General features: G+C 39.4%; 2 protein-coding genes across 3 annotated transcripts in view; both read left to right on the forward strand.

Annotated features, from left to right (window-relative positions):
• The window catches only part of usp36 (ubiquitin specific peptidase 36), a 60,847-nt gene extending 57,379 nt beyond the window's left edge, over positions 1–3,468 (forward strand). Inside the window, exons 19-20 of the mRNA XM_057861482.1 lie at positions 1,588–1,703; positions 1,759–3,468. Coding sequence (XP_057717465.1) covers positions 1,588–1,703; positions 1,759–1,890 — 248 coding nt within the window. The 3' untranslated portion in view covers positions 1,891–3,468. The remainder of the gene's footprint in view (positions 1–1,587; positions 1,704–1,758) is intronic.
• A 4,968-nt stretch (positions 3,469–8,436) lies between these two features.
• cyth1a (cytohesin 1a) overlaps positions 8,437–24,376 on the forward strand; it is a 72,459-nt gene continuing 56,519 nt past the window's right edge. The window contains exon 1 of one of the 2 annotated variants that reach the window (XM_057860914.1): positions 8,437–8,721. In XM_057860914.1, the coding sequence (XP_057716897.1) occupies positions 8,703–8,721 (19 nt within the window). In that variant the 5' untranslated portion in view covers positions 8,437–8,702. Of the gene's footprint in view, positions 8,722–16,280; positions 16,475–24,376 lie in introns of those variants that run through there. The other variant, XM_057860912.1, reaches the window with a different exon arrangement.

Here is a 24,376-nt window from a genome sequence, read left to right on the forward strand (position 1 = left end):
GAGCCTGTTTCGATGAACACAAAGTCGATATCCTTATTCTTCAACAGCTCTGTCTTTCTCTGTTTTGGCTTGAAAAAGCTCAGAATTATCAAACGGGGACTTGAGCAATATCTTTAACCACATCAGGGCCGAGCATCTCGCAGACAATGGCTTTGCAGGCAGGTAGTATTAATGTCTCAGTCATGGTGTGGGACTTTTTGGATTTAGCAACAAGGTAAACTGGCTTTGAGGGCTTTCTCATTTACCTTCGTAGGTTTTATCAAAAAAGTTTCTCTGTGTTTTTCACAAAGGCGAACAAAATAGTCCATCGAGTAGTTTATGAGGGACGGATGTTTTGTTTGGAGATGACGTTTAGGAAAGCTGCTCCTGTCGCGTTCAAGAACTGCACGGGTTTCTGGCCATCAGCCATTTTGCTCTCCTTGAAAATGTGTAGGAATAAAACACGGGGAGGATTGACGCTCGTCACATATGGAAATAGAAAGGACACTTTCAAGTATATCGACATATGACGAGTCTAACCAAATAATGTGCAGTAGACGTGCTGGGGTCCACATTGTCGCGGACAAGGTGTTGATGGCTAGAAATCCGAGCAGTTTTTGAACGCGACACGAGAAATATTGCGCTCATCTGCACACGACCGAGAACTTTCTACCTACTCCTTCCTACCTTACTACTGCAACTCCGCCCGATAACGTAAAAAAACAACAACATTGTAATAGCCCCGAATGGGGAAATAGAAAGGAGAGGAGTCGGTGAAGACTTTCCCACTTTATTGTGGCAACAATGGAAAATAATAAACAAAATAACAGCGGCATCCGCAACATGCGACCGCTAACTCGAGAGGAGTCTGGCTGCAGCCCGCCTCTCTCTCTGGCTCTCCGCTCTCACGGCTCACGCCGTTCTCCCTCTCTCCTTGCTTGCTTCCCGCTACGTCACCACTCTGCAGTCTGATGGCCCCTTCAAGGGCCCACACAGTTACGGACATTACAATATTTCTATATATATATAAATGCGACATTAGATAATTTCTCGCGGCGCACCTAACGATCTCTCAAGGCACGCTAGTGTGCCACGGCACACCGGTTGAAAAGACTGTGTCAGAGGTTTACAAATTGTCAAAAGTAAAGTCAAAAGCTTCAAAAAGAACAATTGCTTTGTTTGCTGTTTGTCAAGCTGAACAACTTCATGTTTAGTGGGGACAGAACACGTCATTTATTTAAGTAAAAATTCGGGTACAATAAGGTACTGTTTATGCGACTTGAAGGGGGGGTGGGGGAATGACTGGAGACAAAATGGCAGACGAGACTCCGGCGTCGTAAAGTCCAAATCACGCAAGTCAAGTACATCGTAACACGGGGACTACCTGTACTGAAATTGTAGTTTTCTGGGTTAATGGAGAGCTATTGTTAAAGTGACTAGCTCCATCTAGTGTTAAAGCGAAGAAGTGCAAGAAAATGGTACGTACGTATGCCCTAACCCGGGGACTACCGCTATCGAATTCTTAGCGCCAGCATATCGGGAAAAAAAAGTATCACCCTTTCGATATAATGCCAAACCCCTAGTTATCAATCTGTTTGTTCTCATCAGTCCTTAGTTGGGACGGCGAGGTCTCCGCCGTCAGTCAAGACGCCATCCGCGACGTCCGCCGCGCCGGGTCCGAAACTGTGATCGACGAGTGGGACGAAGAATTCGACACCGGCAAGGTGAGACGAGCCCGCGTACGAGAGTAAATCAAAATGCTAACTTTGACGGCGTCAGGTCAAGAAAACAAAGAGCTTCAAGAGGGAGAGGCGGCGAAGCGGCAGCAGCATCTTCCAGAAGATCCAAGACCGCCGCAACAAGTGGTCCTTCACGCTCGGCGCAAAGCGAGCGTTGGCCGGGCGCCGCTGACACTTTGGGACTGGAAATGAAGACGACGCCAAAAAAAACAACTTTTCCACGTTGTTCTCAGTTATGCTTTGGGGAGTGATGGACCACCGGTTTGTATCTCTTGCTACAGGCGTCATTCTTTTTCTTTAATGCTGTTTTGTTGCATTTTCAACACCGTTGTGCCACTGGAGCTCTTTTCGAAAATGATTTCTGGTTCAGTTTGTTATAGTTCTGATGTTTATGTTGGACCTTAATATGGAGGTCCAGAATTGTAAATTGTGGAGGGGTTGACGTGTTGCCACAGTTTCAATGACATTCCCACAAAATCCAAATTTGGGGCCATGGATGAGTAGGCAAATGGAACACACTTACCAATAGATAAGAAAGGCTCCGATTCAAAATGAATATGCGGTATTTTCTGGACTATAAGTTGCACTTTTTCTTCATAATTTCGCTGGGCCTGCAACTTATACGTAGGTGCAGCTTGTTTTTTGTGTTGTTTAGGCTTTAGTTATCCTAAAAACTTAATGTTACGTTAAAAGAGGCCTATTTAGCCTATTCTACATTTTATCATTACTTCTGCACTAGCGTTAAAAAGTTTGGGGTCACCCAGAAAATGTTGTTTTTCCATGAAAAGTCAATTAAGTTGCAAAATGAATAGAAAATATGGTCAAGTAATGGTTAGAAATAATCGTTTTATTTCAAATATGTGCTTCTTAAAATTTGAATTTCCGCACAGTGCTGCATTTATAACAATTACAGCATTGCAGACTTTAGGCGTTTTAGATGTTAATTTGTTGAGGTTGTCCGGAGTAATTTCCAGCCCAAATAGTTCTTGCATAACTAGCATAACTTGTTGGTGTCTTGAATATATTTTGTATTTTGTGTGCAACTCATTTGTGAAATAAGAATGACTTTTCATTAAGGACACAAAATTACCTTGGTGACCCCAAACTTTTGAAATGTAGTGTATCATGTTCTTAGTTTCTGATTATTTTTTTAAATTACCCCCCCCCCCCCCCATGCAACCTAAATGCCAGTGTGACATATAATATATATATTATATGTATGTATATATAGATACACACACACACACGTCTTTATGTACATGTATGCAATGTATAAATACACATGTCTATGTGTATGTATGTATATATATATATATATGTATTCATATACTGTTTATGTAAATATGTATGTATATACTGTATATATGTGTACACGTGTGTGTATATGTATCACACGTGTGTATACACGCATATGTATGTATGTATCACGTGTGTATACACGCATATGTATGTATGTGCAGTATGTATGTATGTATCACGCATGTGTATACACGCATATGTATGTACAGTATGTATGTATGTAATGTATGTAACACGCATGTGTATACACGCGTATGTATCGCGTGTGTATACACGCATATGTATGTATGTATCACGCGTGTGTATACACGCATATGTATGTATGTATGTATCACGCGTGTGTATACACGCATATGTATGTATGTATCACGCGCGTGTATACACGCATATGTATGTATCACGCGCGTGTATACACGCGTATGTATGTATCACGCGCGCATACACGCGTATATGTATCGCGCGCGCATACACGCGTATGTATGTATCGCGCACGTATACACGCGTATGTATGTATCGCGCACGTATACACGCGTATGTATCGCGTGCGTATACACGCGTATGTATCGCGCGCGCGTATACACGCGTATGTATCGCGCGCGCGTATACACGCGTATGTATGTATGTATCGCGCGCATACACGCGTATGTATGTATGTATGTATCGCGCGCATACACGCGTATGTATGTATGTATCGCGCACGCGTATACACGCGTATGTATGTATGTATCGCGCGCGCGTATACACGCGTATGTATGTATTGCGCGCGCGTATACACGCGTATGTATGTATGTATCGCGCGCGCGTATACACGCGTATGTATGTATGTATCGCGCGCGCGTATACACGCGTATGTATGTATCGCGCGCGCGTATACACGCGTATGTATGTATGTATGTATCGCGCGCGCGTATACACGCACATGTATGTATGTATGTATCGCGCGCGCGTATACACGCACATGTATGTATGTATGTATCGCGCGCGCGTATACACGCGTATGTATGTATGTATCGCGCGCGCGTATACACGCACATGTATGTATGTATGTATGTATGTATGTATCGCGCGCGCGTATACACGCACATGTATGTATGTATGTATCGCGCGCGCGTATACACGCACATGTATGTATGTATGTATCGCGCGTGTATGCACGCATATGTATCACGTGTATGCATGTACAATATATGTGTACACATGTCTGTGTATATACATCTCTATATGTACTCTTAATAAATGTGTGTGTATATATGTATAGTATGTGTACACATCTTTATATATATGTTTAGACATATATATGTACTGTTTATGTATGTATAGTTTATATATATATATATATATGCAATGTTTATATAGGTGTGTGTGTGTATATATATATATATATATATATATATATATATATATTTTTTTTTTTTTTTTTTTGCCTAGTGCAACTTGTAGTCTGAAAATTACAGTTATTAGCAGAAACGCTTCAAAACATGGCGTATTGCTTGGGTTAACAAAGGTGTGTTCGATTTGCTTACTCTGATATCAAAGTGCGCATGTTATACTCTAACCGCATTTGACTTTTTTCCCCACCCATGTCAGGTCCGGTCCAGAAAATTGACTTTGTTATCCGCAAAGCTAAGTTGTAGGTGTTCACCATGTTCTCGATGGCACGTTCTTCAACCCGCAGTTCGCCGCTGGTTCTTCCCCACCTGTTAGTTGAAAGAATGATCAATACCTCTATGCAATGTTTTGCTCGCTGTCGGTCACCTCCATAAACTGGACGGAGACTCAGGAAGCCATCCCATATGTACTGTACGCCATTGCCACGTGACTACAAGTGGTTTACGTATGTTTAGCGGTGGGAGAAAACTCAAGTCATTTCGCACTAAGCCTGGGCTGAAATTTACAACATGTTGATCAGAAAACGGTCGCCTCCAAATATTTTTGCTCTCCAGCCAAAGACTTGGCACCTGTTCACACCGAAGTCATAACACAAAATGCATTTTATGTACAGTCCTCCCATGCTGTAAAGATTTGCGCCTTCTTTACATTCTAGAGATTTTGCCTTGAATTGGCTGTATTGTATGTATTGAAAAAAAAAAAAAAACAGCTATAAATCAAATATATGAATAGACATCTTTAATGGAGCAGTTGATGAATGTTCACTAGCCATGTTTTGTGGAGAAGCTGTTGCCCTTAAAATGGATGCTCCGCATTCGTGTTTGCACCATGTTTGAATTTAAAAAAAGGTGCAATAAAGTTGTGACTTTTTGTCAAATTGCTGCTGATCTGTTTGTTTACCGTCAGTAAAAATATCACTCTTTCACACACTCAAAACCACAAACATGCAACAGTCTGTATATCCATCGTCAATGAGGTAATTTTTTGCAAAGGGGGCCAGATTTGGTGCGTTAAAAATGCGGGAGGCCGACCTTGGCTGATGTCCTTTACGTAGAGCAATATATTTAAGCAAATTTTAGTAAGCCATTATGTGTGTCACATTTGCTATATATTTTTTTTAATTAATAATTTCAACAACCTCGCAACTAGCTTTTGTGGCGTTCTCTTGCGACTCTCGGGCTCTTGCGAAATACTGCTGCTGTGAAATTGAACTAGCTTCAAGTTGCTTCAATTTCTCGCTGCGTATCTTCCCTGTAATCTAGTCTTACATGTCAGCGTGTCGTTTGTTAATATCGCCTCACATTGAACTCTTTACAAACAGCGACGGTCTCTGCAAAAGACGCATACACAGTTGTTGCGTATTTTAGTAAAGAAATAGTTCCACCTATCCTTGAAGTGTCGGACGTCGCAGTCAACTTTATTTTTTTGTTGTTGATTGTTGCCATTTTAGAAAATTGGAAGTAAAGGTTCACACGGGATAATGTTGCTTAGAGTGCTGCTGCCTTTTAGTGGGTAAATTGAGTGCGTAAGCTACTTCATATGCTGGTAGCAGTACTGCTGACCAATTAAGTCTGTGTGCGGGCCAGACGTTCGTGATTTTATGACAGAGGCTGGGGGCTGGATAAAATTTGACCACGGGCCGCATTTGGCCCCCTGGCTGGACTTTGGACATACCTGCTGTACACGCACCTTTATCACTTGTACGCGCAAATTCATGTGCTTGCAGTACCTGTACACACACCTTTACCTATACGCGCGCATACACGCACCCTTATCACCGCGTATCACCTATACGCCCGCTTGCGATACACGCACCTTTATCATCTGTATGCGCAAGTACATGTACTTTTATCACCTGTGAATGCACTTGCAGTACCTGTAGACACAAGTACACGCACCTTTATCACCTGAATGCGCAAATACACATGCTTGGAGTACCTGTACACGCGGTTGCAGTACCTGAACACGCACCTTTATCACTTGTACATGCAAATACACTCGCTCGCAGTACCTGAAAACGCACTTTAATCACCTGTAAGCGGAAATACGTGCGCTTGCAGTACCTGTGCGTGCGCTTGCAGTACATGCACCTTTATCACCTGGATGCGCAAGTACACGCGCTTGAAGTACATGTACATGTGCTTGCAGTACTTGCATGTGCAAGTGCATGCGCTTGCAGTACCTGTGTGCACTAATACACGCACCTTTATTACCTGTACGGGCAGGTACGCGCGCTTGCAGTACCTGTACGGGCGGGTACGCGCGCTTGCAGTACCTGTACGGGCGGGTACGCGCGCTTGCAGTACCTGTACGCGCGGGTACGCGCGCTTGCAGTACCTGTACGCGCGGGTACGCGCGCTTGCAGTACCTGTAGGCCACTGGTTGTTAGAGCTGGGAATCTTTGGGCACCTAACGATTCGATTACGATTACGATTCAGAGGCTCCGATTCGATTATAAAACGATTATTGATGCACACCCCTCCTTTTTTTTTTTCTTTTTTTTTTTTTTTATAAAATTGTTCAAAAATACTTTCAGGCTAAACCAAACAACTATTTCAGTATCAAGTTAACATATAGCAGTAAACAAATATACAAAAATAACAGTAAATAAAAAACTCCAGCTGTATCAGCAGCTTTAAACTACATTCAATTAATTTAATGTTGTGAATCAACCGTTAAAGTTGTTAAAATTGCTCCCGTTATTCCATAATTTCCCTTTTGTCTACTTTCGACATGTGAAAGTTTTAAAACTATTTTAAAGATAGATTCAAATCAATATTTTACCGATTTAGGAGTATTTTAGATAAAAAGTTAATTAGGTTCGCTTGGAAGGTTCGCTACAACAGCCTTGCAGGGAGGTGTACTGCTTTAAGATGGCGGCCGTTTAGTAACGCCCGCATCTAGCTTTTTGTAGGTGAGCTGCTAACGCTACCGAATAAATGGTGCATCTAGTCCTATATATATGATATCTACCATAACATTATGCTACTTTGTAGCAGCTTTTCGGCAGCAGTCAGGTATGTTGTTGTGTTTTTTTTTATCTGGTGGCATGAGTTGAGCTAGAGCCGTGAGTTGAGCATTGGCATTACCCGAGGGGCCGGGTAATGAGAAGCATGATGTTTAGCTACTCTCGCTCCGTTCCTCATTGACCGCGCGGCGTGCTGTGTGTGTTGTACTTCCGCTTTACTTGGCATATTTCAATAATCGGAATTTGGATGTTTGTGAATCGTTCTCGAATCTTCCACGGCCGAATCGCGAATAATCTAAGAATCGGAAATTTTGCACACCTCTACTGGTTGTACCTGTACACGTACTTGTAAGTACACGCAAAAACGATCGCTGCCAACCCTCCCAGTCCGGCTGGACTGGACGCCCATTACTATGGTTGCCACCTTTCAGAACTAGAAATAAGGGACGCGCCCCCCCCCCCCCCCCCCCCCCCCTTGCGCCCAAAGCCATATAAGTGAAAACAAAGGGACATCCCCAAAACCCCTAGCTACAGCTGTGTTTTGACACTCGATGATACATGCTTCATGGAGTTTTTGGATCAAAACAAGGTAAGTACGTGATAATATCTCGTTAAAATCATGGCGTCTGTAATTCTGATCTCGCGTGCTCTCACCTCCAGTTAGGGTTTTGCTGTTTAAAAATATATTTTTTTTGTTAAATGCCCTCCTGTTCAAAAATTTTCCTCCCCCAGAAAATTGACATTTTAAGCTTTCCAATGATGTATCACACTTGCATATCAGACAATTGTGAAATTTGGACAAATTGGGGGTCTCAGAGTGGAACTTCAAGTCACCTAAGTGTTTTCCGCCATATATATATTCCGTATTGATTCAATAAGGAAAGCAGATTTTAATTCGGAACGATTCCTTATTTCAAGGGACGGGTGGCAAGCTTATCTATCACCGTTAATGGCGCTAAAACATTATCATGTAATGCCAGATATCGTAGTTCAAGTAAAAGGCGCGCCCAACTTTTTGCAGCGCTAAAGTTGATTGGCGACGTCAAAACAATGGGCGGGGCTTAGGGGTATGTCGGCTCAGCGGCTTGTTGTCGGAAGTATTCTCACTCTGGTTTGTACTCAAACCATAAATTAGTGTTTGTGTGTGCGTGCGTCAATTCCAACTTAAAAGTGTCGCAAAGTGGCAAGATTTAAACGAAGAACGAGGAGGACGCAGAAGACGCTTTCCGTCTTTTAGCGGCTCGCTCCAGGCGGTTCGGTGACAGCCTTCCTACCCGCCGCCTCCCCCGGGCACTGAACCGCCCTCACGCCGCCTGAGGAGCACCAGGATGGAGGGAGACGCTCCAGGTATGTCTGGAACAACTTGTCATGTGTAGAGATATTCTGAAATATGTGCGGCGATGTCGTAATAAGCGTCACGTTGCAATTTCAAAAGTGCTGTAATGGAAATGACGCAAGATGATTCATCGTAACGTCCGGAAGGCAACGATAGAGAGGCTTGTGTATCAATAATGCATCACTTTTGGTATTCTGTGTGAGTTGGCAGTGCGTCTTAAAATAGAGCAGCTGTCAGCACTGGCCTCGTTGCTACATTTGCAACTCATGCTCTGCTAAAAAGATGACAATAAAAAATCATTTCTGTGTTTTAACTTCAAATTAATAATCCATTCTAATTTCATAACGGACAATTTACATACATTTTTACTTTTGCATAAATGCATTATTACTAATAATGGGGGGGGGGGGGGGGGGGGCAAGGGTGGCCACAGCCACCCCTATAAATTGGTTGGCCACCCCGCTTGCCAGTATATTGTTAGATTGTCGTAGCATCAGTTATGCATTTCATCCCAAATGAATGCATTTATTTTGTTTTGTTAAATCTAGGGCTGTCAAATTTATCGCGTTAACGGGCGGTAATTATTTTTTTAAAATGAATCACGTGACAATAATTATCGCAATTAACGCATTCGCGTTACGACTCATTCACGCATTGCCGCAAACAGCCTACAATGGCGCCGTTTTACTTATATACAGAGATAAGAGGCAGTGTCAAGTGAGTGGAGTAGACAAGCATTCATTGGGGCCGTGCTTTTAATTGGCAAAAGCTTTGTCATCTCTCCCACAGCAACTATAAATATTGTGGGAAGCGACGTGGGGAAGAATGACAGGAATTGATCTTTTTCTTATGACCCTGTAGTGTACCCAACGCAGAGAAAATATAGCATTTGCAGCCACAACACACTCATGGTTGCACAGCTTCCCATCATGCATTTGGGAAGAACAGTTAAGTCGCTACAGTATCATTTACTGAAAGCTCAACAAATACACTAGATGACATTATTTAGTCACAATATACAAACTCACATTTATCCTTTAAGAATTATAATGTTAATGCCAGCTTGTGGATTGATTGTTATAATAAAAAAAATACAGTAGTTATGTACAGTATGTTGAATGTATATATCTGTCTTGTCTTATCTTTCCATTCCAAAGATCATTTACAGAAAAATATGGCATATTTTAGAGATGGTTAGAATTGCGATTAATTACGATTATTTAATTTTTAAGCTGCGATTACCTCGATTAAAATTTTTTAACCGTTTCACAGTGCTAGTTAAATGTACACCTTATGCCTAAAATATACATAACACAATAAAACTGAATTGTTGTGGAACTCTAAATGTTGACTGGACAGTTATGGACCATGCACATTAAATCATCAGTAACATCAAATATTACACAATACACCAAAATGTATCAGTAGCCGTGTCCTTAAGTCTTTCTGATAGTTTTCCCCTGACCTTTTTACTGCAATAATATAATGAAAACCTGAAATTATGGCTTTTAGTTTTGGCCACCCCAAGATTTTAAGTGGCCCCATCTGGCCACCCCTATGAAAAATTTCTGGAGGCGCCACTGATTATTAATCTGGTTTGAGTATTATTAAGGTATCTTAGTAAAATCTCTACTTTTTTTAAAATATAAATTTAATATCCAACATCCAAACAAGTTCAAGCAGTCCAAGGGGTACAACAGTGTCAACCTGTCGGCATCTGAATGAAAAGGGACTCTATGGTAGGATACCCAGGAAGACCCCACGTCTGACCCAGAGACGTAAAAAAGCGTGGCTGGAGTTTGCCAAAACTTACCTGAGAAAGCCAAAAACGTTTTGGAAGAATGTTCTCTGGTCAGATGAGACAAAAGTAGAGCTTTTTGGGAAAAGGCATTAACATAAAGTTGAAAACGAGGCCTTCAAAGAAAAGAACACGGTCCCCACAGTCAAACCCTGATGTTTTGGGGTTGCTTTGCAGCATCTGGCACTGGACTGCATGACCATGTGCATGGCATTATGAAGTCTGAAGACTACCAACACATTTTGCAGCATATGGCCCCGTGTTAGAAAGCTGGGTCTCCCTCAGAAGTCATGGGTCTTCCAGCAGGACAATGACCCTAATACACTTAAAAAAGCTCTAGAAAATGGTTTGAGAGAAAGCACTAGAGACTTCTAAAGTGGCCAGACCTGAATCCCATAGAACACCTGTGGAGAGATCTGAAAATGGAGCAGTTGGCCAAAGAAGAATGGTCTAAAATTCCAGCAGACCATTGTAAGAAACTCATTCATGGATACCGGAAGTGGTTACTCGCAGTTATTTCGTCTAAACGTGTTGCTACCAAGTAGGCTGAGGGTGCCAATACTTTTGTCCGGCCCATTTTTGGAGTTTTGTGTAAAATGATAATGAATTCATTTTTTTTCCCATTATATTATTCGAGTAATCGTTTCAGCTTTACACTGGAATTTACCTGGATATAAGTCTGAAAGGGACTTCACAGACATCAACGCTCAGTTAACTAAGATACTTGACGTCTATAGCCGTCAATGGCAGCAAACCGGCGCAATTCTGTTCATCCTCTGCAGCTACTGCACTCAAAGACCCGGACAGATCCTGTCAAGAACAAAGCACGACAAGAAGAGAGGAGCTGTCGAAGTCGCGGCAAAGCAGCCAAATCTCAGGGGATTCGTGCTGCGGATGCTAATAATATATATTTTAAGAAAAAAACTCAAGTGTCACACCAAAATGAAAGTTCAAAGTGAAAGCGTCTCATTAAAATGCAGCAATGGTGACCACTGGAAGTCCTTACTGTGACAGTTTGATGCTGTGATCAGCACATTGAGTCTATATTTAGCGTCCAAAACAAGCTTGAAACTGGGGTGGATGCTAACGTTAGCGTTTTAGTGCCAATGACAGCAAAAACATGTTTATTTCATATTTTACGCGGTATTTTATGCTTCTGAATGAAATGAACCGCTTGTATGTGTGTGTAAGCGATCGATATATTTATGGCTTTTTACATGCCTATCAATGATCAAACGTAAGTAGTCCTTTATTTAAAAACAGTTTGTAGTGTTTACTTTGTAGTCGCTGTATTCGTATTTGACATAATACAAAACAAGATGTTTACTCACTTCTTCGTAAGTCCAATGATCCCACAGTAGTCGGGCTTGTTTTGGCCAATATCCACGGTGAATGGGAACCTTTTGAAACTCCATAATGGCGCACACGCCTCTCCCTCATACAGCAAAATAAACGTATTAATCGGCAAAGTCAGCTGAATCCTTAGTTCTTCTCATACAACAGTACGACTGTATAGTGAAGAGGACTCCTTCTCCCGTCCACGTCACAGCGCCCTCCTCCTCAATGCAAGACTGAAGTCGGAAGTCACTCATTTTCATGGCGCGGGATTCAAAAAACTAAATGAATATAGCGATCGCTTCCACACACATCCAAGCGGTCCATATCATTCAGGAGCATAAAATACCGCGTGTATTACGAAACAAACATGCTTTTTCGTGTCACGTGCACTTTAACGCGTTATTGTTGAAAGGCCTAGTTTAAATATATATATATACATATATATACTGTATATTAGGGGTATCAAACGATTAAAATTTTTAATCGAGTTAATTCCAGCTTAAAAATTAATTAATCGCAATTCAAACTATCTATAACATATGCCATTTTTCTGTAAATTATTGTTGAAATGGAAAGATAAGATGGATATACAGTATACATTCAACATACGGTACATAAGTACTGTATTTGTTTATTATAACAATAAATCAACAAGATGGCATTACCATTATTAACATTCTGTTAAAGCGATCCATGGATAGAAAGACTTGTAGTTCTTAAAAGACACGTTAGAGAAATTTGTTCGTTGTGTTTTCGTTGTAATAAAATTTGTGAAATTTTCAATCATTGTTGATGTCAATAATGACTTACACAATGCTCATGGGTGCTGAAGCCTATAAAATCAGTTGCACCCAAGCGCCAGCAGAGGGCGGCAAAACTCCGAAAAACACAACAAGTACACCTTTCACTGTGGTCTCATCTTAATCTATTTGAGCGGGGCATTTGTGCGTTAATTGCGTCAAATATTTTAACGGGGTTAATTTAAAAAATTAATTACCGCTCGTCAACGCGATAATTTTGACAGCCCTAACACATATATCTATTATATATACACTCACCGGCCACTGTATTAGGTACACCAGGCTAGTAACGGGTTGGACCCCCTTTTGCCTTCAGAACTGCCTTCTTCGTGGCATAGATTCAACAAGGTGCTGGAAGCATTCCTCACAGAGTTTGGTCCACAGTAGCCACGTTTACATGCTGACTTTTATTCATACCGATTCAAATCATTCCAAATGGAAATTTCAGATCAGCTGTTTACATGTCACTTCATCTATTCCGATCCAGCGTTTACATGTGACTGCCTTTATTCCGAAAGGACGTTTGACAACTGCCGTCTGACATGCGCAGATTAATCAAAACAAAGCGTCACGTTGCAAAACATGGAGATCGATCGTCGGGGTGCTGCTGTTTTAACTTTAACCCACTTGTTGTGTTTGTGGGGTCGTATCCGCTTCTGCTGTTTTGCTCTTTTGCCTTGTAGTAGCCGGTTTTCCACCGGTTTCTAATCTGGTCAACGCTCCGGTCTATTCCGGCTTCGTGTAACCTCTCGTGAACTTTTTGAAATAGTTCACTGTTCCTCGTTTTACGCCCGTCTAAGCGAGCAATTATATTCAATTCTTTTAAAGTTTGAATTAAATACAATCTTTCCGCCGGACTCCAATTAGGTGCGCTGTGCGTGTGCTTGGAAGCCATGTTGCAAGTGACGTTACTTAACGTCACCAAGTGACGTCACCACGTCAGTATGGAGCATGTGCAGAAAGAACGCAACCAGACACCATTCTGCTTCCCTGTTTACATGATATAATTTTATTTCTAATCAGTTTGGGAAAAGGAATATTCCACCCCTGTGAATCAGAATGAAATTCCATTCGGTTTGGGCCTGTTCATTCCGAATGAGGTGTTTATATGGAACACATTTATTCGGTTTGAACAAATATTCCGATTGTAATTGGAATATTTGGCTCCATGTAAACGTGGCAATTGACATGATGGCATCACACAGATTTGTCGGCTGCGCATCCATGATGCCAATCTCCCGTTCCACCACATCCCAAAGATTCTCTATTGGATTGAGATCTGGTGACTGTGGAGGCAGTTTGAGTACAGTGAACTCGTTGTCATGTTCAAGAAAAGAGTTTGAGATGATTCCAGCTTTATGACATGACACATTATCCTGCTGAAAGTAGCCATCAGAAATAAGGTACATTGTGGTCATAAAGGGATGGACATGGTCAGCAACAATAGGCTGTGGCGTTCCAACGATGCTCTATTGGTACCAAGGGGCCCAAAGAGTGCCAAGAAAATATTCCCCAAACTATTACACCACCACCACCAAGCTGAACCGTTGATACAAGGCAGGATGGATCCATGCTTTCATGTTGTTGACGCCAAATTCTGACCCTAGCATCCTAATGTCGCGGCAGAAATGGAGACTCATCAGACCAGGCGACGTTTTTCCAATCTTCTATAGTCCAATTTCGATGAGCTTGTGCAAATTGTAGCCTCCGTTTCCTGTTCTTAGCTGAAAGGAGTGGCACCCGGCGTGGTCTTCTGCTGCTGTAGCCCATCTGCGTCAAAGTTCGATGTACTGAGTCAGAGATGCTCTTCTGCCTACCTTGGTTGTAACGGGTGGTTATTTGAGTCACTGTTGCCTTTCTATCAGCTCGAACCAAACTGGCCATTCTCCTCTGACATCAACAAGGCATTTCCGCTCACTGGATATTTTTTCTTTTTCGGACCATTCTCTGTAAAACCTAGAGATGGTTGTGCGTGAAAATCCCAGTAGATCAGCAGTTTCTGAAATACTCAGACCAGCCCTTCTGGCACCAACAACCATGCCACGTTCAAAGTCACTCAAATCACCTTTCTTCCCCATACTTATGCTCGGTTTGAACTGCAGGAGATTTGTCTTAAACCACGTCTACATGCCTAAATGCACTGAGTTGCCGCCATGTGATTGGCTGATTAGAAATTAAGTGTTAACGAGCAGTTGGACAGGTGTACCTAAGAAAGTAGCCGGTGAGTGTATATATTAGGGGTGTAAAAATGATTACAATTTTTAATCGAGTTAATTACAACTTAAAAATTAATTAATCGTAATTAATCGCAATTAATTGCAATTCAAACCATCTATAAAATATGCCATATTTTTCTGTAAATTATTGTTGGAGTGGAAAGATAAGACACAAGATGGATGTATACATTCAACATACGGTACATAAGTACTGTATTTCTTTATTATAACAATAAATCAACAAGATGGCATTACCATTATTAACATTCTGTTAAAGAGATCCATGGATAGAAAGACTTGTAGTTCTTAAAAAATAAATTTTAGTACAAGTTATAGAAATTTTATATTAAAACCCCTCTTCATGTTTTCGTTTTAATAAAATTGGTAAAATTTTCAATCAAAAAATAAACTAGTAGCCCACCATTGTTGATGTCAATAATTACTTACACAATGCTCATGGGTGCTGAAGCCTATAAAATCAGTCGCACCCAAGCGCCAGCAGAGAGCGGCAAAACTCCGAAAAACACAACAAGTACACCTTTCACTGTACTGTCATTTTAATCTGTTTGAGCGGGGCATTTGTGCTTTACTTCCGTCAAATATTTTAACGGGATTAATTAAAAAAGAATAATTAACGCTCGTTAACGCGATAATTTTGACAGCCCTAATATATATGTACTATTATATTTCTGTCTTCATCCATGTACTCGTTTATAACGCGCACCATTATTTTACAAGTTGATATTTGGGGAAAAAAAGTGCGCGTTATATTCGGGAAATTACGGTAGTTGGCATTTCATAGCATTTAAACTAGCGGACTTTTGCTATGTAAGTTAGCCAATTGTTCTTTTGTTGTACATATATCCTCATTTATTTTATTTTTTTTTATACCGTTTGAGGCTCAGGTCAGGTATTTTACTTTTATATGTTCCTTATCCGATTACTCGATGATTCGAACTAACTAGTTCATCGATTAATCGACTACTAAAATAATCGATAGCTGCAGGCCTAATCGTGACCCTGCGGACATCATCATCCATCTGGGGACGCTACGGCAGGTGGGTCTAAACAGCAGATTAAAAGACTAATTTCTCGTCATCTGCGCTTACCCAAATTGTTGTATATAGTTGAATCGTCTCAAAATATGATTGTAATTTACATAAAAATGCAATTTAAGATTTTTTTTTATGCTGTCACAGGCATTTTAAACAACTCTTTCACTGCCGTTGAAGGTGATAGACGTCCAATCCATTTGAACTGTGAGGCCTAGCAGGCTAGTTGGAGAGCGAGACGAATGGGGTGACGTAGGAATACTGTCACATCAACCCCAAAAGAGGAAGTGGGTGAAAGCGGAAAGGGTTACCGCAAGCGGAAAGGGTTACCGCCTGGGAAGAACAGCCGCGCCTTCGAAAGTGAACATTTGATCACGTTAGTCCTAAGAACCGGCCATTTTCTAGTTGTAGTTTCATCTCTTCAGTGTGTGAGCAGTAAGTGCCGTTTAAATTGGATTTTGGACTGTTATCATCAGACATGGGGACAGTGGGGGAACTTTGCGTGTCCAGCCTTTACTCGTTGTTGTGTCCGGCCGTGGAGGTGGTTCAGCAAACTGCAGGTAAATGTTTCAATGAAAAAAACAAAACAAAACTAGCGCCGTCAGTGTTAAAGCTGTAAAGTTATAACAATGACCGCAAAATGTCAAGATGTGTATGTGCTAACGATACATTAATGTTGGTTGAGCAGTGATTCTATCAAATCGGAACCACAAAAATTTACCAACATTTGGCTTTTCATTCAACAAAATTGTCAAAAAAGTCACAAATGCTTTGTATTTTTAAATGGCCTTGCCTGGACATAGACTTCATAATGTATTGACAGGGCGCAGGGCTGATAAATAGGGGGCCTGTATTGTTGGCAGGGTCGTCAAAGCTGGCCAAGTGGAATCACAGACAAAGAGCTTTTTTCCGTTGGAAATTCTTGTGAATAAACGCTAAAATCCCTGAATTTTTTATAAATATAGATGTAAAACAATCTTGATTCTTGGTTAAAAGAAAAAAAACAACCTGCAGTTAGCATTTATTTTACGTAAATATGTCGACGTGAAGTACAATGCTAGTCTGTTAGTGAATGTAGCTAGTGGCCACCTGATGTAAACAGAGCTTCTCCGGTGAAAGTGATTGTAAATAAATACTTAAATCCCCAAATTCTTTATAGATATAGACTTAAAACAGTCTTGATTTTTGGTGAAAAGTACGGCTGTCAACCGATTAAAATTTTTAATCGAGTTAATTACAGCTTAAAAATTAATTCATCGTAATTAATCGCAATTAATCACAATTCAAACCATCTATAAAATATGCCATATTTTTCTGTAAATTATTATTGGAATGGAAAGATAAGACATAAGATGGATGTATACATTCAACATACGGTACATAAGTACTGTATTTGTTTATAATAACAATAAATCAACAAGATGGCATTAACATTATTAACATTCTGTTAAAGCGATCCATGGATAGAAAGACTTGTAGTTCTTAAAAGATAAATGTTAGTACAAGTTATAGAAATTTTATATCAAAACCCCTCTTCATGTTTTCGTTTTAATAAAATTTGTAAAATTTTCAATCAAAAAATAAACTAGTAGCCCGCCATTATTGATGTCAATAATTACACAATGGTTCACAGCTCATGGGTGCCGAAGCCTATAAAATCAGTCGCACCCAAGTGCCAGCAGAGGGTGACAAAACTCCAAAAAACAAAATTAACAAGTGGACGTTTCACTCTACTGTCATTTTAATCTGTTTGAGCGGGGCATGTGCGTTAATTGCGTCAAATATTTTAGCGTGATTAATTTTAAAAAATTAACTACCGCCCGTTAACGTGATAATTTTGACAGCCCTAGTTAAAAGCAAAAAAACAAAAACGTGCAGTTAGCATTTATTTTACGTAAATATGTCGAAGTACAATGCTAGTCTGTTAGTAAATGTAGCTAGCGGTCGCCTGATGTAAACAGAGCTTTTCCGTTGAAAATTCTTGTGAATAAATGCTTAAATCCCCAAATTCTTTATAGATATGGATGTCAAACGTTCTCGATTCTTGGTTAAAGGCAAAAAAAAAAAAAAAAGTGCAGTTAGCATTTATTTTACGTAAATATGTCGAAGTACAACGCTAGTCTGTTAGTAAATGTAGCTAGCGGCCCCTGATTTAGTTTTCTAGTTTTAGTTAGTTTCTAGTTTTTATTTATTTAAAAAAAAAAAAAATTTTTTTTTAATGCCCCCTATGGACATTAATAGCAGTATTACCGTATTGGCCCGAATATAAGACGGTGTTTTTTGCATTGAAATAAAACTGAAAAAGGAGTCGTCTTATATCCGGGGTCTAGACATTATACCCATTCGCGACGCTAGATGGCGCCAGATGTCAATTAAGCGAATGCTGAACTTGAGGAGTAATGTTCTGTCATGACAGATCTCAGCTACTCTCAAGTTTAACTAGTTTGCATTATTTTATTGCAATGTTTTTCCTTATTCAGATTTGTTTCAAGACTACAGTTACAGTTAGACCTCACTGTGATGGTTAATGCACTTGTCAATGTTGTTGTTTTATCAAACTAGATTGGTTTATTTACATTTCAAAAACCAGAAGCCATTCATTTACGAATGTGATTGCACTTTAGTTTACATATTTAAATGTTCAGATATTAAGATTTGAATGAGGCAAAATATCATGCCTTTTCTCTCAAATACAATGTTATAATCATTTGTTTCAGATGTACTATAATTATTCTCTCTATAAAAATTAATTTGGTGTTCAAAAAGTCTTTTTTCAAACTTGAGTCTTGAAAAAGAGGGGGTCGGCTTATAATCAGGGCCGTCTTATATTCCGGCCAATACGGTATTCTAATAGCAAAACTAACTATGCTGTATATTTATACAAAATAAAAGTCTAATTTGAATATTTCATATGACATAGTGAGAGGCCCAAATAAGTTACAACAACAGAATTTCTTCACAAGCAAGTTCATGTATTGGTCTTTGTCGCCCCCTAGACTCTCAACACACAAATTCCTGTATTTCCATGTTTTTGACTCGCTAAAGAAGCGATCGCATCAGTAATCACGGAAAATGCATTATAACTAGGGCTGTCAAACGATTAAAATTTTTAATTGAGTTAATCACAGCTTAAAAATTAATTAATCGTAATTAATTGCAATTCAAACCATCTATAAAATATGCCATATTTTTCTGTAAATTATTGTCCAAATGGAAAGATGAGACACAAGATGGATATATACATTCAACATACTGTACATAAGTACTGCATTTGTTTATTATAACAATAAATCAACAAGATGGCGTTAACATTAACATTCTGTAACGTTCTGTTGAAGCGATCCATGGATAGAAAGACTTGTAGTTCTTAAAAGATAAATGTTAGTACAAGTTATAGAAATTTTATATTAAAACTAGGGGTGTCAAACGATTAAGTTTTAATCGAGTTAATTACAGCTTAAAAATTAATTAATCGTAATTAATTGCAATTCAAACCCTCTATAAAATATGCCATATTTTTCTGTAAATTATTGTTGGAATGGAAAGATGAGACACAAGATGGATATATACATTCAACATACAGTCCATAAGTACTGTATTTGTTTATTATAACAATAAATCAACAAGATGGCATTACCATTATTAACATTATGTTAAAGCGATCCATGGATAGAAAGACGTGTAGTTCTTAAAAGATAAATGTTAGTACAAGTTATAGAAATTTTATATTAAAACTAGGGGTGTCAATTGATTAAAATTTTTAATCGAGTTACAGCATTACATACAGAATTACAGCTTAAAAATTAATTAATCGTAATTAATCGCAATTAATTGCATTTCAAACTCTCTATAAAATATGCCAATTTTTCTGTAAATTATTATTGGGATGGAAAGATGAGACACAAGATGAATATATATATATATGGTGGTAAATGGTGTTATACTTATATAGCGCTTTTCCATCTTTCAAGGCGCTCAAAGCGCTTTACACTATCTCACTATTCACCTACTGGTGACGCAGCACCAGGAGCAACATGGGGTTCAGTATCTTGCTCAAGGATACTTAGGCGAGTTCATCAGGGCGAAGAATCGAACCCACAACCTCTGGGTTGGGGGACAACTACTCAACTACTACTCTACCACTGAGCCACGCCACCCCACCCATATACGTTTAACATACAGTACATAAGTACTGTATTTGTTTATTATAACAATAAATCAACAAGATGGCATTACCATTATTAACATCATGTTAAAGCGATCCATGGATAGAAAGACTTGTAGTTCTTAAAAGATAAATGTTAGTACAAGTTATAGAAATTTTATATTAAAACCCCTCTTAATGTTTTCGTTTTGATAAAATTTTCAATCAAAAAAATAAACTAGTAGCACGCCACTGTTGATGTAAATAATTACTTACACAATGCTCATGGGTGCTGAAGCCTATAAAATCAGTTGCACCCAAGCGCCAGCAGAGGGCAACAAAACTCCGAAAAACACAACAAGTACACATTTCACTGTGCTGTCATTTTAATGTTTGAGCGAGGCATGTGCGTTGATTGCGTCAAATATTTTAACGGGATTAATTTAAAAAATGAATTACCGCCCGTGAACGCGATAATTTTGACAGCCCGAATTAAAACCCCTCTTAATGTTTTCGTTTTAATAAAATTTGTAAAATTTTCAATCAAAAAATAAACTAGTAGCTCGCCATTGTTAATGTCAATAATTACACAATGCTCATGGTGCATAAAATCAGTCGCACCAAAGCGCCAGCAGAGGGAGACAAAAAACACAAGTAACAAGTGGACATGACACTGCTGTCATTTTAATCTGTTTGAGCGGGGCATGTGCGTTAATTGCGTCAAATATTTTAACGTGACTAATTTTAAAAATTAATTACCGCCCGTTAACGCGATAATTTTGACAGCCCTAATTATAACACATCAGGTTTACAGCATATCAACAATTATGATTTTTAAAGGGCGTCAATGAGCCAGAACATGGCCTTATTACAAGAATTTAGTGCGAATCTCCCCAACCTTTTTGCAATAAGTTAGAAATTGCAGCATGTTGCCATTTTCATCCTCACATGTTTTTACTATCCTGGGGAAATATTAGCTCCCTAATGTAATTTTTTTCAATGTTTTTTCTTTGATGAAACACAGAAAAAAAAAAAAAACTTAAAAAAAAAAAAAAAGCCAGAATATGGACAAATAACACCGACAGGTTAAACAAAATAATCTGATTAAGACGTTATAAATTTTCAGTGTAGTATCACTTATGCTAGGAGTGTGACAATTTTTTTTTACTTGTGCAAGGCTTTCACTCAACATTTATGTCCTAAAACAACAAAATGAAACAGAAATGACAATTAATATGAATTAGTGCTGCAACAATTAATCGATTAACTCGAGTATTCGGTTAGAAAAAAACTATTCAAATTAAATTTTGTTGCTTCGAGTATTCGTTTAATTAAAGTGGCATTGTAATGGTTTGTTTTGAAAGTGTTTGCATCTAGTTTTATTGATGAGAGTGAATACACTGCCCTCTGGTCTGCCTGTTTTCACATGGCTAAATCCAACTGCTCCCTGTTAAGACCAATGGAAGCTAAGTTTTTGTTTGAGCTAATGTTTTTAATACATTCTTAATTTAGTTTATAGGCATATTTAGCCTTTTTTATGGGAATGTGTGTCTGAACCATTTAAGAGATTTGTAAAATAAAAATTTAAAAAAAATAAAAAAAAAATTTTGCATTTAAGCTAGCCCACGTTTTCTGTGTATGTTAGCCAATTGTTCTTTTGTTGTACATACAATGCCCTCCATAATTATTGGCACCCCTGACAAATATGTGTTTTTTAGCTTCTAATATATATTTTTTTTATTCATATAATATGGGACCTTAATGGGAAAAAAGAGAAAACTCCAACCTTCAATACAAGTGCATTCATTCAGTGGGGGGAAAATCCCACATAAAGAAAAAAATATTTGACATCAAATAATGTGTGTCACAATTATTAGCACCCCTGGTGTTGTTACTTTGCACAACCCTATTTTGCCAACAAAACAAGGTCTGGGGACTGAGATGGCCATGGGAGGAGCTTGATTTTGTGCCTGGTGGACCATTTCTGTGTAGATTTGGCCATATGTTTAGGGTCATTGTCTTACTGAAAGACCCAGTGACGACCCATCTTCAGCTTTCGGGCAGAGGGCAACAGATTTTGATTTCAAATGTCCTGGTATTTCAAAGCATTCATGATGCCCTGCACCCTAACAAGGTTCCCAGGGCCTTTGGAAGCGAAACAGCCCCACAGCATCACTGACCCACCCCCATACTTCACAGTGGGTATGAGGTGCTTTTCAGCATGCGCATCTTTCGTGGCAAGCCAGACCCACTTAGAGTGTTTGTTGCCAAAAAGCTCAATCTTGGTCTCATCTGACCAAAGCACACGGTCCCAGTTGAAGCCCCAATACCGCTTGGCGAACTCCAGACGTTTGCGTTTATGATTGTGAGTGAGGAAAGGTTTTCTCCGTGCATGCCTCCCAAACAGCTTGTTGGCGTGTAGACAGCACCTCATACCCACTGTGAAGTATGGGGGTGGGTCAGTGATGCTGTGGGGCTGTTTCGCTTCCAAAGGCCCTGGGAACCTTGTTAGGGTGCATGGCATCATGAATGCTTTGAAATACCAGGACATTTGAAATCAAAATCGAAAGCTGAAGATGGGTCGTCACTGGGTCTTTCAGCAAGACAATGACCCTAAACATATGGCCAAATCTACACAGACATGGTTCACCAGACACAAAATCAAGCTCTTCCCATGGCCATCTCAGTCCCCAGACCTTGTTTTGTTGGCAAAAGGGGGTTGTACAAAGTAATAACACCAGGGGTGCTAATATTTGTGACACACATTATTTGATGTCAAATATTTTTTTCTTTATGTGGGATTTTTTCCCCACTGAATGAATGCACTTGTATTGAAGGTTGGATTTTTCTCTTTTTTTCCATTAAGGTCCCATATTATTTGAAGAAAAAAACATTATTAGAAGCTAAAAAACACATCTTTTTCAGGGGTGCCAATAATTATGGAGGGCACTGTAGATCCTCATTAAAAAAAAAAAATTCATACCGTTTGAGGCTCAGCTCAAATATTTTAATTTTTCCAGTTCCTTATCCGATTACTCGATTATTCGAACTAACTAGTCCATCGATTAATCGACTACTAAAATATTAGATAGCTGCAGCCCTAATATGAATGTTTCAATTGTCAAAATTCACACGGTTTCAAAAAATAAGTTTGCTGACCAATAGCAGGATTGCAAATCAAATCTTTACGGCAGACAGTGTTGCTGACGTGACTCGACATTTTGCGGCCGATCAGCTGCTGACGAAGTGCGACGCAAAGGGAAGTGTCGCTGATTTCTAAACTTCTGAATCAGCGTTGCGCTTGTGTAAACGTGTAGTGTGTTTGTGTAAAGGGACAACATTGGGGAAGTCCATCATTGTCGCTTGCGGTGACAGTGCAAACTCAGCGCTTGTTGTCACGCCAACTCCGGTGACCTCATAATCACCTCTTTTGGACTTTCTTAATTTCTCTACAGTTCTGCTTGGAGATACAAGGGGTGGGATACGATTTGATACGATTTGTGATGCAATGGTCACGATACAACTAATAAACTGCTGTGAATTGGAATGACTTTGTCACTAGTAGGCGTCCAATTCTTTTGAAGTGGGAGGGATGGTTGTTAGGTTGGAGATATTTGTTAGTTTCAGGGCTCCGTAGTGGCTAAGCTAGTGCGAAATTCTGATAGTCCCCTTTAAATTCAATCATCAGAAAGTCAATTACATGTGATGACATTTTTCTGTTGTCATTCTTATGTTTAGGCGGCAAAGGGAGAAAAATGGGTGAAAAGTAACTGATGATTACTTTCAAAGTAACTTAGTTACTTTGATAATGATGTAATCAGAAAAGTAACTAGATTTTTGAGGCGTAATCGGTAATTAAATTACTTTTTCAAGTAATCTGTGACAACACTGGCTGTCGGCTAGTCAGGAAATATTGGAGCCACCTAGCCTAGCATCGCGTTTGCAACAGCGTCACAACACTCTTCCCACTCCCGCTCTTCTCTCTCCGTGTCTCTGAATTTTCTGGCGTCATTCAACCAACGTAGTAACGCATAGTAACGCACATTGTCTCGTTGCCGAAACGGTGACAAAATCCAAACGGAGAAAAAAAAACGCAATGCACGATTTTGCACGGCGTACACATTTATAAATCAGTGCTCACTTGTACAAATTACGCCGAAACCGTACAACTTGACAGGTATGGAATATGACCATTTTAAATCGGCACATTTAGAGATCATGCTATGTAGACTTAAAATTCCAAAGTGTTTTTTATTTATTTTTTTTTTTTTTTTTACTGGTGAAATTTATACTGAGGCATTGAAGATCAATACTGAGG

This window comes from Corythoichthys intestinalis, chromosome 16 (assembly GCF_030265065.1).
Source record: "Corythoichthys intestinalis isolate RoL2023-P3 chromosome 16, ASM3026506v1, whole genome shotgun sequence".
NCBI lineage: Eukaryota > Metazoa > Chordata > Actinopteri > Syngnathiformes > Syngnathidae > Corythoichthys > Corythoichthys intestinalis.